The sequence below is a fragment of the Acomys russatus genome, chromosome 31, assembly GCF_903995435.1.
Source record: "Acomys russatus chromosome 31, mAcoRus1.1, whole genome shotgun sequence".
Lineage (NCBI taxonomy): Eukaryota > Metazoa > Chordata > Mammalia > Rodentia > Muridae > Acomys > Acomys russatus.
This window is the reverse complement of record NC_067167.1, coordinates 28,813,264-28,828,818: the sequence shown is the minus strand read 5'-3', so window position 1 is coordinate 28,828,818 and position 15,555 is coordinate 28,813,264. Positions and strand designations below refer to the sequence as shown.

Genomic DNA, 15,555 nt, shown 5'->3' with positions numbered 1-15,555 from the left:
TAAGTGGACAGCTTTCAAGAAGATCCAAATTAATTGTTACTTTATTTTGGAGTGATGCCATGAAAGTCATGGAAATTTAGTTTTTAGTTGTTTAAATTTCAGTCTTTTGACAATCACAAAATATCATGTGTGAAAGGAGGAAAAGTGTTGTTTTCTATTATGTTTGGCTGCTGTGCCTGCAATTTTTGAAATATAAATTACATACCAACCTCGCAGAAATTGTTTATGATTCCAATCCCCCTATGCGTGTGAAATCTCATCCTTCTGATAATAAGGATGTTCTTTTCAAATCCCATCTTTATCTCATTTCAGATTTGGCTCCCTAATGACTTTATTTACTTGTGGGGGTAGTTAGTCATCTGAAGAACAGATTGCAGTGTGGACAGCTTCTGTGATAAGCTTCTAAATTGCCAAACATTTGTTTACCTTTAAAATAATGTCATGATATCTCTTTTATGGAAACACATAGTCTTAAAAATGTTCTTTGAGCAAGACTTGGTCATGAACACCTGTTTCTCAGCACTTGAGAGGCTGAGACAGGAGGACCACTATGAGTTTGAAGCTGGCCTAGGCTAAAAGTGGGACTGTTTTAAAAACATTAGTTACTCATGGACATGCTCTACCCCTGTACATACACACACACACACACACACACACACACACACACACACACACACACACACGCATACACACACATACACACTTGCCTTTGCTCATAGGAAGTTTCTAATTAATGATGTCATTCTCTGTTACTTCATGTAGCTATTAATAAATGCATGTCCCAGTGTTGTACATATTCAGATAAGTAATATACAACTCATATGTAATTTAATATTTATTTTTATTTCTCTTAGCACTTGATTGTGAATATTATAATGAAGGTAAGTGACATCTTAATGAAAACTATTGCAGTGTTATAGTAGATTTATTTTCAGATAAAACTTTTTAAATGATTTGTACTATGAATAAAAGTTAAATAGTTCATGAGTTGGATGATAAAGTTATAAATGTTTTTCCTTCTATAATTGACCTAGTTTTCTGAGGTCTAGTGTTAAATTTTATTTTCTAAAAATAAAAGTGAGCTGGACAAGGTGGCATATGCCTGTAATCTCAGCACTCAGCGAGGCAGAGGCAGGTGGATCTTAGTGAGTTTGAGGCCAGCGTGGTCTACAAAGAGAGTACAGAAGAGCCAGGGCCACGCAGAGAAACCCTGTCTCAAACAACAACAAATAAATAAATAAATAAATAGTATAATTCAGGTAATTTGTCCTTAAAGGATCTTCCAAAAATATGTTTGCAGTAACACAAGTGAATGAACAGTTGAATTAATTTTAGGTAAAATATAAAAGCATAGGCACAGCTTGCATCCTTACAATAACTATGAACATTGTTCTAAAGCTTTAAATTTCCATAATTTTAAAATAATTTTATATATCTGTGGCAAAAGGTGTCATTCTTATACATGAATACACAATGGAATAGAAAGTTCAGACTAATTAGTGATTTTGCCATCTCTGCATTTACTATTTGTGCTGAGAACACTTAAAGTACTTTCTCTGAGTATTCAGTATTTAGCCAAAAGTAAAACTGAAGCTTTTGTTATTTATGACAGAATCATTTAACCTAAAGGATGTTATGCTGAATAAAATCATCCAGGCAGGATGAATTTCTATTTGCTTACATTACATGTGTGTTTAGAACACACTCACAGAAGTAAGAAAATGTGATGCTTGGCAGAGGGCGGTGTGTGTGTGTGTGTGTGAAGGATTAATAAGGAAAGGATAGGTATTGATCAAAGAATACAAAGTTTCATTTTGATAGGGAGAACAAGTCTGATAATCATCACTCATTGTTGTGGTTACAGATAAATTTTATCATATTGTAGAAAACAAAGAAACAAAATGAAGATGATAATATAGGAAATGCATTTTGTTACGACTATTGTAAAATTCCTTACATATTATCAATCTGAAAGCTCCATACACTAACAATCAAAGTCCTCTAGCCTCAGCAGATATCCAGGCTTATAGTGAAGAGTCTAGTGGGTGTTTTACCCAAATGAGGGAAGAGATCCATGGGGACATCAGTTAAAAAGTCAGAAGGCTGCAGAATCAGAGCTTGCTGTTTCTCAAACCGTGTAATGGGTAGACACAGTGACCAGAACCTAATTCAAACTGGTGAGACTATCTGGAGAGGGGACATCTTGTCGGTGCCTGGGCAACTCTGGGCTGTGATACATGGATGAGAAAGTTAGCAGAACGGTCATAGGAAACCAGGACCAGCTAGCAAGCTAAGCTAGAGAGATAGCTCACAGCTGAGATTACACAAAGACACCTTGATAACCTCAAAGACATGGGGATGATGAAGAAAGGGAGGAGGGGTTTGTTTGTTTTGTTACATTTATAGGAATTGATTTTTAATAAAAGCCAACATTAACAGAATCTCTATGGTAAAAGAAAATCTTACCAAAGGCATTTTTAAAATATTTTTATTTAATTTATGTGTAATTGTGTGAGGGTGTCAGATCTTGGAGTTACAGACAGTTGTGAGCTGCCATGTGGGTGCTGGGAATCGAACCCGGGACCTTTGGAGGAGCAGACAGTGCTCTTAACCACTGAGACAACTCTCCAGCCCCCAAAGGCATTTTTTATCCCAGATTTTTGTCAGACAAGCAGAAATGCACACACACACACACACACACACACACACACACACACACACACACACACACACTCACCGAGAAAAAGTAAGAAACAAAGATTTGGTGGGAGGGGCTTGAGGAGAAGAGGAGTATGTGACAGGGAGGGGTAGAGAGAGAGGCAGAGAGCCTAGACTGAGCATATCAATCTTCTGTGCTCCACAATTAAATATGTAATTGGTTGACTAATACTAGCAACAGAAACAAGAGGAATAGCTTTTGTTGCCATTTTATTTAAGAGAAAATTGAGACATGAAGAAATTAAATAAGTTTGCCAAAAGCAATTAGCAAAAATGTGGTCAGCTGGGACTTGTCCAAGTTGGACTTCCAAGGCTTGAAGCGTGTGCTGCCTGGCCAGGCATGTTTCTGTGCATTAGGAGGATGCCTTTGTGCGATTTGAGAAGCTCTGCAGTGACTTCCTCATTTAAGCCTGCACCCTCCCCTAGCTCTGCTCCATTCCACCTCCCTCCACCCCCTGCTTTCTGCGGACCACTGAAGTCAGGGCACTCTGAATCACTACCTTTCACTGCTGCGAGGCTCGCCTTGCCTTCTGTTAAGTCTGTGGCAATTATGGTGGGCTGTTTCCTATTGCATTGCAGAATTCTGAAACCATTTTCTTTAGTTCCATTTACGATGCTCTATTCATAGTATCAGAAGGTGAACACAGGGCATCTAGCCCTGAGGAGACACTGGTAGGTTCAATGGAGGGGCAGGCAGGGAATTGATTTTCTATGATTCCAGTAAGAGGGAGGAGTGTCAAGGTGCCCAGGATGGCAAGTTTACTGCTATAGAGATAGGTGACTGGGGCTGGAGAGATAGTTTAGCCATTAAAAGCTAGGCTCAAAACCAAAAATATAAGAGATAGGTGACAGAAGATTATAGAATTGTAGAGGTTGTTGATGGAAATCATTAAACAACAACAACAACAACATTGGTTTAAGTGATTTTTCTCAATTTCTTTTACTCCCAATAATTTTACAGATATTATAAGCTATCTTGGCTCTTCCAGGCCCTTGCAGCTGAATTCTTTCTCCCTTGTTATTTACTATGTGTCAGAAACTATGTCGTAAAGACAGTTACATTATTTAAAGAATATAGGGAATTAAATAATTTTTTCAGAAGACAAAATTAAAAATAGAATGGAAAGGTTGTGGCTGGGATTGTCTCAGTAACCCTTAGCCTCAGTACTGTGGGTACGTTCCTCATGGATGTTATGTGTCATTTTCTTAGAGTTTAAAAGGGGTGTAATCATTGTTACCCCCATGTAGGCAGAGGCTGCTATGCTGCCCAAAATTATTGAATAATGAAGCCCAGGGTGACTTTATTAGATAAGAGTTTTTGCTTTACTCGGTTATATTAAGGACATGAGTAGCATGGAAATTGGTCTGATGTCACACTAATCTCATTATCATAAAATAGTAATTTAAAAACATTAAGGAACGTATTTGTCATTTATATATTTATTTTTATGAGATGAGGCTTTTCAGAAAGAGGAGTCCATCTCATTTTCTCTTTGTTTTAGACTCACCTTACTGGTGAAAATTAAAACATTGCCCCAAACAGTAAAATGTTGTCTAGTATGTCTTTGAATTTTTTTTTCATGCAATGCAATTAGAAGAGTATCATAGCATAATGCTATTAGTACAAATACAGGTCTTAAAATTTTTATTTTATGGATAATCATCATTTAGTGTACCTCTATGTGTGCATGCACATGCATACATGCATGCGTAGGCATGTGTGCATGCTCATGCTGTATGTTATGGCATGTATGTGGAAGTCAGAAGATAGCCTTCGTGGGTCAGGTTCTCTCCCCCAGCATTGAGACCACTTTTACCTGCTGAACCATCGCAGAGGCTTTGACACCGAGGGCATCATTGGTAAGATTGGGTGTTAGACTAGATGGGTCCTCTAAACAAATTTCTTCTTAGAGCTGAGAGAATTTGAAGACCAAAAAAAATTAAGTCATTTCTCCACCCAGTTTTGGTTTATACGTAAAAAAAAATACACGTATGCACCCATGTATATATTTATATACATAACTATAAGTATTCATTTATAATTGCATAGTTCCACTTTTATTTTTAAATGCCTATATTGTATACTAAGTTCTTGTTATTTTGAAAATAGTGTTAATTTATCAGCGAGTAAAATTTAATAGCCCAATATTTATGGAGAATTTTTATTTAAAAGAACTTAAAATCCTATGCTAACAAATAATTATTTTACTTGTAACTTTTCCAGGGCTTGGAGAAGGACCATATATGCTGGCAAGTTATGGGCAGAGTGGCCTTGTACTAGGTGCCAATGTAACCAGTAGAAGCGTTTTCTCTTTGCCAAGAAATAGTGGTCGTGGCAGTTTATTTTTTATTTTTATGATCACTCCAGGCCTTTTCAAAGAGAAGACATCTTGTAAGTATAATTGAAAATGCAAATTTAGTTTTTTACTCACAGTTTTTCATTAACTATTCCCCAAGTACTAATTGGAGATTTCATATGCTATGACATTTTTAAAATTCTCCAAAGAATGTAAAATAAAATATTGGCATATAAATTTGCTGTTTTATATGTAAAATAATTTCTTATCTATTGGCATTGCTATGTTATAACTGCAGATGTTTGATGAGTTATTTTTCTGGTATGAAGTAACTCAGAGCTTAAATGTTTATAGCATTAACCACCCAACGTAAATTGAAAAAAATTTAAAAGACTGTTCATTCCTAATATTTAAAGGATTTTTTTTTACATTAAACTTGTAGTTTTATTCAGGTTTGATTTTTAATACATGTGTCAGGGAGAGAACCCACAGGGACTGGTTAATCCCATAGGGGCAAGGCCCCCCCAGATGCCTGAGGAGGGATCTTTTCCCCTCCCCCACCTCTTTTCATTACTCCTAAAGGGCTTTGGGAAGAGACACAGGCAGGGAAGGGGACTGGTCCCCAGTCTGTATGAATGGTACTTGGGGATGAAGGACTATGGTTGAAGGTCAAAGTAAAAGGGGAGGCCTTGATTTGGTATCGGATGAGCTGAGTATGAGGAATACAGATAGACAATCACTGAGACAGTATTTTGTCCTTAGGGCACCTCTGTTGTCCTGGTCTCAAGTGTCCTTGGTTCCTTGAATCTGCCTTTATTTACTGTATTTATTTATGTATCAGCAAGTTATATGCCAGGCTTGTGTCTGCCGGGCACCTGTTCTTTGGTGGATGTGTCCCCCCTGACCAGTGAAGCCAGGCTACATTTTCACTGTAGTCTACCTAGGAGCATGCACAACTTCTTCTACAAGAACAATAATCTCAAAAATGCTTACTTTTCTGAGAAAACTCCCTATACTTTTTTCCTGTAACGAGAACTCTCTATGTTCTGGAAATCTAAAATCTTTTTAAAAAAATTTTTATTAATTTATTCATATTACATCTCGATTGTTAGCCCTTCCCCTGTTTCCTCCCATTCTTCCCTCCCTCCCATTTCTCCTCTTCTCGCCTCCCCTATGTCTGTGACTGAGGGAGACCTCCTCCCCCTATATATGCTCTTAGAATATCAAGTCTCTTCTTGGTAACTTGCTATCCTTCCTCTGAGTGCCACCAGGTCTCCCCATCTAGGGGACATGGTCAGAAAAGGGGCACCAGAGTTTGTGTGAGAGTCAGATCTCACTCTCCACTCAACGGTGGAGAGTATCATGTTCGTTCGTTGGCTAGGTTTTGGTAGGGGTTCGAAGCTTACTGCCTATATTCTCCTTGGCTGGTGCCTTAGTTTGAGGAGGACCCTAGGATCCAGATCTGCCTGTCATAAAGTTCTTCTTGTAGGTTTCCAGGACCCTGTGGGTCCTACTATTTCTCCTTTCTTCTATGCTACTCTTGCCTAAAGTCTCAATCGGATATCCTCTCCTCTGACCCACTTTCTTGGTAAGTAAAGATTTTCATGGTACGTATCCCTTGGACTAGTGTTTTGATATAAGTGAGTATATACTGTTTGTCTCTTTTTGCTTCTGGGTGAACTTACTCATTATGATAATTTCCAGATCAATCCATTTGTCCACAAATTTCGGGAATTCCTCATTTTTAATAGCTGAGTAGTATTCCATTGTGTAATTATACCACAGTTTCTTAGTCCATTCTTCTACTGAGGGACACTTAGGCTGTTTCCATGTTCTGGCTATTATGTATAGAGCAGCTATGACATGGTTGAGCATATGTCCCTGTTATGTGGTAGGGCATTTTCTGGGTATATTCCAAGGAGTGGGATGGCTGGGTCTTGAGGAAGCCTTTTTTCCATTTTTCTGAGAAAGCGCCAGATAGCTTTCCAAAGTGGTTGTACTAGTTTGCATTCCCACCAGCAATGAAGGAGTGTTCTTCTCTCTCCACATCCTTGCCAACATGTGGTGTAATTTGAGTTTTTGATCTTAGCCATTCTGATGGGTGTAAGATGGAACTTCAGTGTCGTTTTGATTTGCATTTCTCTGATGACTAACGAGGATGAGCATTTCTTTAAGTGTTTCTTGGCCATTTGATATTCCTCTGTTGAGAATTCTCTGTTAAGTTCCAAGCCCCATTTCGCAATTGGGTTGTTTGGTTTTGGTGTTTAATTTCTTGAGTTCTTTATATATTTTGGATATTAAACCTTTGTCAGATGAAGGGTTGGTGAAGATCTTTTCCCATTCCGTAGGCTGTCGCTTTGTTCTCTTGACAGTGTCTCCTGCCTTACAGAAGCTTCTCAGCCTCATGAGGTCCCATTTATTAATTCTTGACATTAAGGCCTGGGCTGTTGGTGTACTGTTCAGGAAGTTGTTTCCTGTGTCCCAGGCTCTTTCCCACTTTTTCCTCTAACTGAATTAATGTCTCTGGTTTTAAGTTGAGGTCTTTAACCCACTTGGACTTGAGTTTTGTGCATGGTGACAAATAAGGGTCTAATTGCATTTTTCTACATGTAGACATCCAGCTAGACCAGCACCATTTGTTGAAGATGCTATCCTTTTTCATTGAATAGATTTGGCTTCTTTGTCAAAAATCAAGTGAGCAAATGTGTGTGGATTCATCTCTGGGTCTTCAATTAGATTCCATTGATCCACCAGTCTATTGCTTTGTCAGTACCATGCTGTTTTAATTACTGTTGCTCTGTAGTACAGCTTGAGATCAAGTATGGAGATTCCTCTGGAGGATCTTTTGTTGTATAGGATTGTTTTTGCTATTCTGGGTTTTTTATTTCTCCATATGAATTTGAGAACTGATCTTTCAATATCTTCAAAATATTTTGTAGGTATTTTGATAGGGATTGCGTTGAATCTGTAAATTGCTTTTGGTAAGATGGCCATTTTTACTATGTTGATTCTCCCGATCCACGAACAAGGTAAATCCCTCCATCTTCTCATGTCATCTTCAATCTCTTTCTTCAGAGGTTTCAAGTTTTTTTGAATAAGTCTTTCACTTGCTTGGTTAGAGTTACTCCTAGATATTTTATATGTTTTGTGGCTATCGTGAAGGGAGTAGTTTTCCTAATTTCTTCCTCTGCCTGTTTGTCATTTGTATACAGGAAAGCTACTGACTTTGTTGAGTTTATTTTGTATCCTGCCAATTCACTGAAGGTGTTTATCAGCTGTAGGAGTTCTCTGGTGGATTTTTGCGGGTCACTTATATACACTATCATATCATCTGCAAATAAGGAAATTTGACTTCTTCCTTTCTCATTTGGATCCCCTTGATCTCCTTTTGCTGTCTTATTGCTCTGGCTAGAACTTAAAGAACTATATTGAAGAGACAAGGGGACAGAGGGCAGCCTTGTCTGATTCCCGATTTTAGAGGGATTTCCTTGAGTATCTCTCCATTTAATTTAATGTTGGCTGTTGGTTTGCTGTATATGGCCTTTATTATGTTTAGATAAGTGCCTTGTATTCCCGATCTCTCCAGAACTTTGAACATAAATGGGTGTTGGATTTTGTCAAATGCTTTTTCTGCATCTAAAGATATGATCATGTGGTTTTTCTCTTTCAGTTTGTTTATATGGTGGATTACATTGATGGATTTCCGTATGTTAAACCATCCCTGCATGCCTGGAATGAAGCCTACCTGGTCATGGTGAATGATGTCTTTGATATGCTGTTGTATTCGCTTTGCGAGAATTTTGTTGAGTATTTTTGCATCAATGTTCATAAGAGAAATTGGTCTGAAATTCTCTTTTTTTGTTGGATCTTTGTGAGGTTTAGGTATCAATGTGACTGTGGTCTCATAGAAGGAACTTGGTAATATTCCGTCCATTTCTATCTTTCGGAATAGCTTGAATAGTATCGGTATTAGCTCCTCTTTGAAGGTCTGGTAGAATTCTGCACTGAAACCATCTATCTGGCCCTGGGCTTTTTTTTGGTTGATAGACTATCAACCAACTTCTATTTCTATAGGCGAAATAGGGCTATTTGATTTGTTTATCTGGTCTTGGTTCAATTTCGGCAAATGGAATCGGTCGAGAAATTTGTCCATTTCCCTTGAATTTTCGAATTTTGTGGCATAAATGCCTTTAAAGTAGGTTCTTTGATTCTTTGTATTTCTTCGGTGTCTGTTGTTATGTCTCCCTTTTCATTTCTGATTTTGTTAATTTGGATAGTGTTTCTCTGTCTTTTAGTTAGATTGGCTAACGGTTTGTCTATCTTGTTTATTTTCTCAAAGAACCAGCTCTTGGTTTTGTTGATTCATTAGATTGTTCTCTTTGTTTCTAATTTATTGATTTCAGCCCTGAGTTTGATTATTTCTAGGCGTCTACTCCTCTTGGGTATTTCTGCTTCTTTTTTTTCTAGAGCTTCCAGATGTTTTGTTAAGTTGTTTATGTAGGATGATTCCATTTTCTTTTTAAAGGCACTTAATGCTATGAATTTTCCTCTTAGCACTGCTTTCAATGTGTCCCACAAATTTGGGTATGTTGTTCCATCATTTTTATTGAATTTCAGGAAGTCTTCTATTTCTTCCTTTATTTCTTCCGTGACCCATGTGTCATTAAGTAGAAAGTTGTTTAGTTTCCACATGTTAGAATGCTTTTTGTTATTTCTGTTACTGTTGAAGTCCAGCCTTAGACCATGGTGATCTGATAAGATACAAGGTATTATTTCAATCTTCTTGTATCTGTTGAGGTTTGCTTCATGACCAAGTATGTGATCAATTGTAGAGAATGTTCCATGGGGTGCTGAGAAAAAGGTATACTCCTTAGCATTTGGGTGGAAAGTTCTGTAGATATCTGTTAGATCCATTTGCTTCATGAAATTGGTTAAAGAGGTTATTTCCCGGCTTAGATTTTGAATCAAAGACCTATCCTTGAGTGAAAGTGGGGTGTTGAAATCTCCCACTATTAATGTGTGGGTATCAATGAGTGGGGCAAGCTTTGTTAATAGGTCTTTTACAAATGTGGGAGCCCTTATATTCGGAGCATATATGTTCAAAATCGTGATGTCTTTTTGGTTGACTTTACCTTTGACGAGTATGAAGTGTCCATCCTCATCTCTTTTGATTAATTTTGGTTGAAAGTCTATTTTATTAGTTATTGGAATGGCTACCCCAGCTTGTTTCTTGTGACCATTTGCTTGGAATATTTTTCCCCAACCTTTTACTCTGAGTCAGTATCTGTCCTTGTGGTTGAGGTGTGTTTCTTGAATGCAGAAGAATGTTGGGTCATGTTTATGCATCCACTCCATTAGTCTGTGTCTTTTTATTGGAGAATTGAGACCATTGACGTTGAGAGATATTAATGACCAGTGATTGGTAAGTTCCTTCATTTTTGGTATTTGTAACAGTCAAGATTTTTTGAGGTTGTGATTTTGCAATGGTATAGTTACCTATTTCCTATGTAGTTATGGTTGTAGTTTGACCAGTTGGCATGGAGTTTTCCTTCTAGTAACTTCTGTAAAGCCGGATTTGTGGCTAGGTACTGTTTGAATTTGTTTTTGTCATGGAATATCTTGTCTTCTCCATCAATGGTTATTGATAATTTTGCTGGATATAGTAGCCTTGCCTGGTATCTGTGTTCTCTTAGGGTTTGCAGCACCTCTGTCCAGGCCCTTCTGGCTTTCATGGTCTCTGCTGAGAAGTCAGGAGTAATTCTGATAGGTTTGCCTTCATATGTTACTCGGCCTTTTTCTCTTGCCGCTTTCAATATTTTTTTCCTTGTTCTGTATATTTTGTGTTATTATTATGTGGCGGGAAGATTTTCTTTTCAGGTCTATTCTATTTGGTGTTCCGTAGGCCTCTTGTATGCTCGTATGCATCTCCTTCTTCAAATTGGGGAAATTTTCTTCCATTATCTGTTTAAAGATATGTTCTGGGCTGTGGAGTTGGCTATCATCCCTTTCCTCTATCCCAATTATTCTCAAGTTTTGTTTTTTCATGTTGTCTTTTAATTCTTGTATGGTCTGTGTCAGGAATGTTTCAGATTTAGCATTTCCCTGAATGGTTGTTTCCAGTTCTGCGATTGTGTCTTCAAGTCCCAATATTCGTTCTTCCATTTCTTGCAATCTGTTAGATAAGGCCACCTCTGAGATGCTTGCTTTCCTCTTTGCAGACTCTTGATCACGTTTTTCTTCTGTGTGTTCCTGCATCATAGCTTCCATTTTAACTTCATGTCTTGGACTGTTTTAATGATTTCCATCATCTGGTTATTTATATTTTTCTGAAATTCTTCAAGTGCTTCTTTATATGACTCTTTTAACTCTTCAGCCCTCTTGTTTGCCTCCTCCTGCGTTTGTTTATAGATTTTATTTGTTTCCTCCATTATCATCTTCTTTACTAAGGACTTGAGGTCATTTTCTTGCCTATCCATTGCTGTTAGGTTCTCTAGGTTGTTTTCTTTGGGAATGTTGGGATCCGGAGATGCCAAACTGTTTTGGTTTTTGATAGCATTCTTTCGCTGTCCTCTTGTCATTTTGATGGCTCTGATGTTGGAAGGTATTTTGTAGTGACCTTTGCTGGTTGAGAGTGGTTAATTGATGACTGATTATAGGTCAGGTGCTCTTGCCTGTGGGGATCAGGGTGTATTTTTGTGGAACAGGTAGGTGATCCGGTTTCACTCCTGGTGATTTTCCTCTGCCCCCTGGGCTCCAGGCTGAGCCAGTCAAAGTAGATATCTGTTTGGACTTTACTGCTGTAATTCAGATCAGCAGTCTTGGGACCTAGAATAAGGTCCACACACAAACGTTCTGGCTGAGTAAGTTGATCCCAGCTGCCTGTCCTTCCTGTGGCTTTGTAGTCAAGACCCTAGGTAGATCAGATCTTCTGGGGGTGTAGCTGTCTTTTAGCTCTGCCTCTATACCCTGTAGCAGTGCCCAACCTCTCCCAGTACTATATGCCTGGCGGGACCAAGGTCGCTCTTGGTCAGCAATTAGGCACTGCAAACACGACCCTCTTTTCGTCTCCCGATAAAGTGAGAGTGCCTGCCTTGCTCGGGCCAGGATCTCCAGCTGGGCTCTCTCGTTCGGGGAGCAGGGAGCGCAGGGCCAGGGCCTTGCGGCTGGGCGGTTAGTAAGACTAGCGCTGCAGAGCTCTGGCGGCTGCCCACGGAACCAAATTTTCCCACCGGGCTATGATGGTCCCCTCACACTCTAGGTCAGCAATTAGACACTGCAAACATGACCCATCCACATCTCGTCTCCCGATAATGTGAGAGTCCCTACCTTGTTCGGGCCAGGATCTCCAGCTGGGCTCTCTCGTTCGGGGAGCGGGGAGCGTAGGACCAGTGCCTTGCGGCTGGGTAGGAACAATAGGGTTGTAGAGCTCTGGTGGAAGCCCGCGGAACCAGGTCTTCCCGCAGGGCTAATAAGTTCAGCTATAGCTCTAGGCAAGACCCACATCTCCCGATGGGTCTGTGGAAGCAGTTCAAGCTGATTTCTCACTGCCACTGTTTGCAGGCTCAGTTCGCTGTGATTGGTGTTAGGTTTGGCCCCGGATGGCCAGCAAGCTGCAGTCCCACTTTAGCTGTCTCTGTTGGGTCCCGCCGTCTGTGTTTTCACTCGGCCTAGGCGGGTGACCTCCGCAGTTTGGGGTGGTGTGGAAGGAGGAATCCTAGGGCAGATTCATCCTCTTCACTGAGACTCCTCTGGCTGGGGACTCTGGAAAATCCCCTCCCCAAACAGCAAGTCTGTGCTTTATATACAGGCTGCAGTTTGCATGTGGATTCTGTTTCAGAGTTTGGGGAGTGCGTTTAGCACCTCTGGGATGTTGCTTGACCCAGGGGGGTAGGCCCCCTGTTTGGTCTGTGGCCTTTGGGGCCCCACTCACCTACAATTCTCAAAGTCCAGCAATCTGTTGCTCCACTTATGTCTCTGGTCTCCTCGGGGTAGATCAGGTACGTGGCTTAATGGTCGGCGCCATCTTGGAATCCCCGGAAGTCTAAAAATCTTAATTTAGCTTAGTTAGAACTGATTTTCTTCCTATGAAAAATTATTTGATTTTATTTTGTATTAATATTTACAAGTTTTAAGGACAAAATAAATGTCTTTGGTAACATTGCATTTGATAGATTTCTTGATTTTTATAATTTACAGAAGCCACTGTTCCTAAAAGGTACAATAATGTTTTCCCCCCAAAATAGATACAATATTTTAAGGAAATGGGTTATAGCATGAATCTTATAGATACAAGGGACTATTTTAAAGCAAATTAACAAAGTACGATCATACTTATCCAAAGCTTTGTAAAGCCTGATTACACATCAGTCATTTTGTAAACTTTTTAGAGATAGACAATACTATTGAGTAAATAACATTTTCTCAATGTAGCAAAATCACTTAATGGCAATCCTTTCCTCTTAAGATTCCACTGATGTAAGAGTAAAATTGGTTACACACGGGAATTAGAATGTCTTCTCACTCTTTTTTATCACATGGTTTCGTGGTTTATAGGTGTGCAAATATTGTAGGCTATAAATATCTATTATTTTTCCCTTACCAAGGACATAAAAAATAAACTAAAAACTAGAACTTGCCAGGGTTACTGTACTTAAAATATTGCTTTTTCTCTTTGTAATCTCATAATTTGTGTCCGGTGTGCCTGAAGGTGGGCGTTGCTTTTGCATGGCGAGTGTTTGACTATTTTCAGCCTGGTGAATGAACACTGTGATGCCCGCACCTTCCACTGAGACCCTAAGTCATCGAGGCCCTCTGTTTTACAGCATTGGCTCTTGTGTCCTTGGAATCTGCTGAAAGGCCGAACTTCTTTCTCTATGTGCATGAAAACGACACTCTGGGCTTGTTGCTCTGGCAGGCAAACTCGGCATTTCATCAGAGAGCAACGTTTTTCCACCACCAAGGCCTCTGGATTCCTGGCTACAGTGCATTCGAATTATACAGCAAGAAAGGCTTCTTCATTGTTTTTATGGATTCTAGTGTCAAAGTGTCAAAATACGACGATTCAGAGGAATTCAAGCAGTCCAGCAGCTTCAGCATAGAAGGTGAGGCCCGGAGCGCTCCACAGAGAGAGCACCAATGCTCAGACCGTGCCGGCCCTGTCAGATGCTGACACTGAGTGTCTGATTCCAGGAGTAGAGCTTTGTGACTCTAACCTTTCTACCCTACAGGCTACTCACCAGCTGAAGGGGAGGAAGAATGCTGATTTTATCTACTGTATTAAGTGCACGGATATAAATGGTTTAGAATAATTTTAATACCTTTATAATTATTTCCCCAAATATTACTAGTAGAACTTATTGGGCTTTTGTTTTTATCAGAACCCACTCACTCACATCTCCCGAAAATGATATAGTATTTGTACTTACCCTTTTCATATAAAACAGCTTCATATTAATCTGATTCTGAAACGTGAAGGCAGCATATTCATCTCTGTCTTCTGAATTCAGAGTGTCTGGATTTCTTGACCCCTGGAAAGTTTCGTTAGTTTAGCAGAAGCTCCATCTGATTTCACAGGAAGTGCTTTTGCCACCTACAGCCAAGCAGATCCAGCCGTCAGGATCCTCTCTTTGTACAGCTGAGGTCATGCTCTGTTTTCAAAACCCAGCAGTGTGATTTCTGTCTCAAGTCTTCCAAACACTGTTCTGCTCTAATTGATCCTCTGAAGGAGATCAATATTGTTAATCGTTTGCCGTTTCTACTTGTGCATGGACTTTTGGAAACCTCTCTTAATGGGTAGATTCCAGAAAACCTCAATTGCACTTTATTTATTTACAGTTTTTAAAATTAATTTATTGAGACTACAACTCAGTTGTTATCCCATCACTTATATCCTCCCAGTCCTCCCTCCCTCTCTTTCACCCTATTCCCCTCCCCTAGGTCTAAGATCGAGGGGCACCTCCTCCCCCACTATATGGTAATAGGCAATCAAGTCTCATCTTGGTAGCCTGCTTATTTTTTCTTTGAGCGCCATCAGGCCTCCCCACCAAGGGGAGGTGGTCAAATATGGAGCACCAAAGTTCATGTCAGATTCAGTCCCCACTCTCCACATAACTGTGGAGAATGTCCTGTTCATTGGGTAGTTCAGAGTAGGGGTTCAATGTTTACTGCTGTATTATCCTTGGTTAGTGCAATAGTTTGAGCAGACCCCGCCCCCCGCCGGGGCCCCGATCCACCAGTCAAGATGCTCTTCCTGTAGGTTTGTAGGTCCCTCTGGGTCCTTCTATTTCCCCATCTCCTATATTTGTCTTACCTAGAGTCCCAGTAGGATGTCCTCACATCTATCCCCATCTCCTGGTAAGTGAAGACTTTCATGGGACATGACTATTGGGCTAGTGCCCAATTATAAGTGAGTATTACCATGTGAGTCTTTCTGCTTCTGAGTTAATTCACGCAGTATGACCATTTCTAAGTGCACTTTAAAAGCACGATTATAGCATAAATCCCTCAGTTCAAAGGTTCTAAGTATGGCAGGAGGATTTGT

At 39.7% G+C, this 15,555-nt stretch overlaps 1 protein-coding gene across 1 annotated transcript in view; it reads left to right on the top strand.

Annotated features, from left to right (window-relative positions):
- The window catches only part of Otogl (otogelin like), a 136,541-nt gene that overhangs the window by 83,129 nt on the left and 37,857 nt on the right, over positions 1–15,555 (top strand). Inside the window, exons 31-33 of the mRNA XM_051172978.1 lie at positions 855–881; positions 4,943–5,110; positions 13,838–14,116. Of these exons, the coding sequence (XP_051028935.1) occupies positions 855–881; positions 4,943–5,110; positions 13,838–14,116 (474 nt within the window). The remainder of the gene's footprint in view (positions 1–854; positions 882–4,942; positions 5,111–13,837; positions 14,117–15,555) is intronic.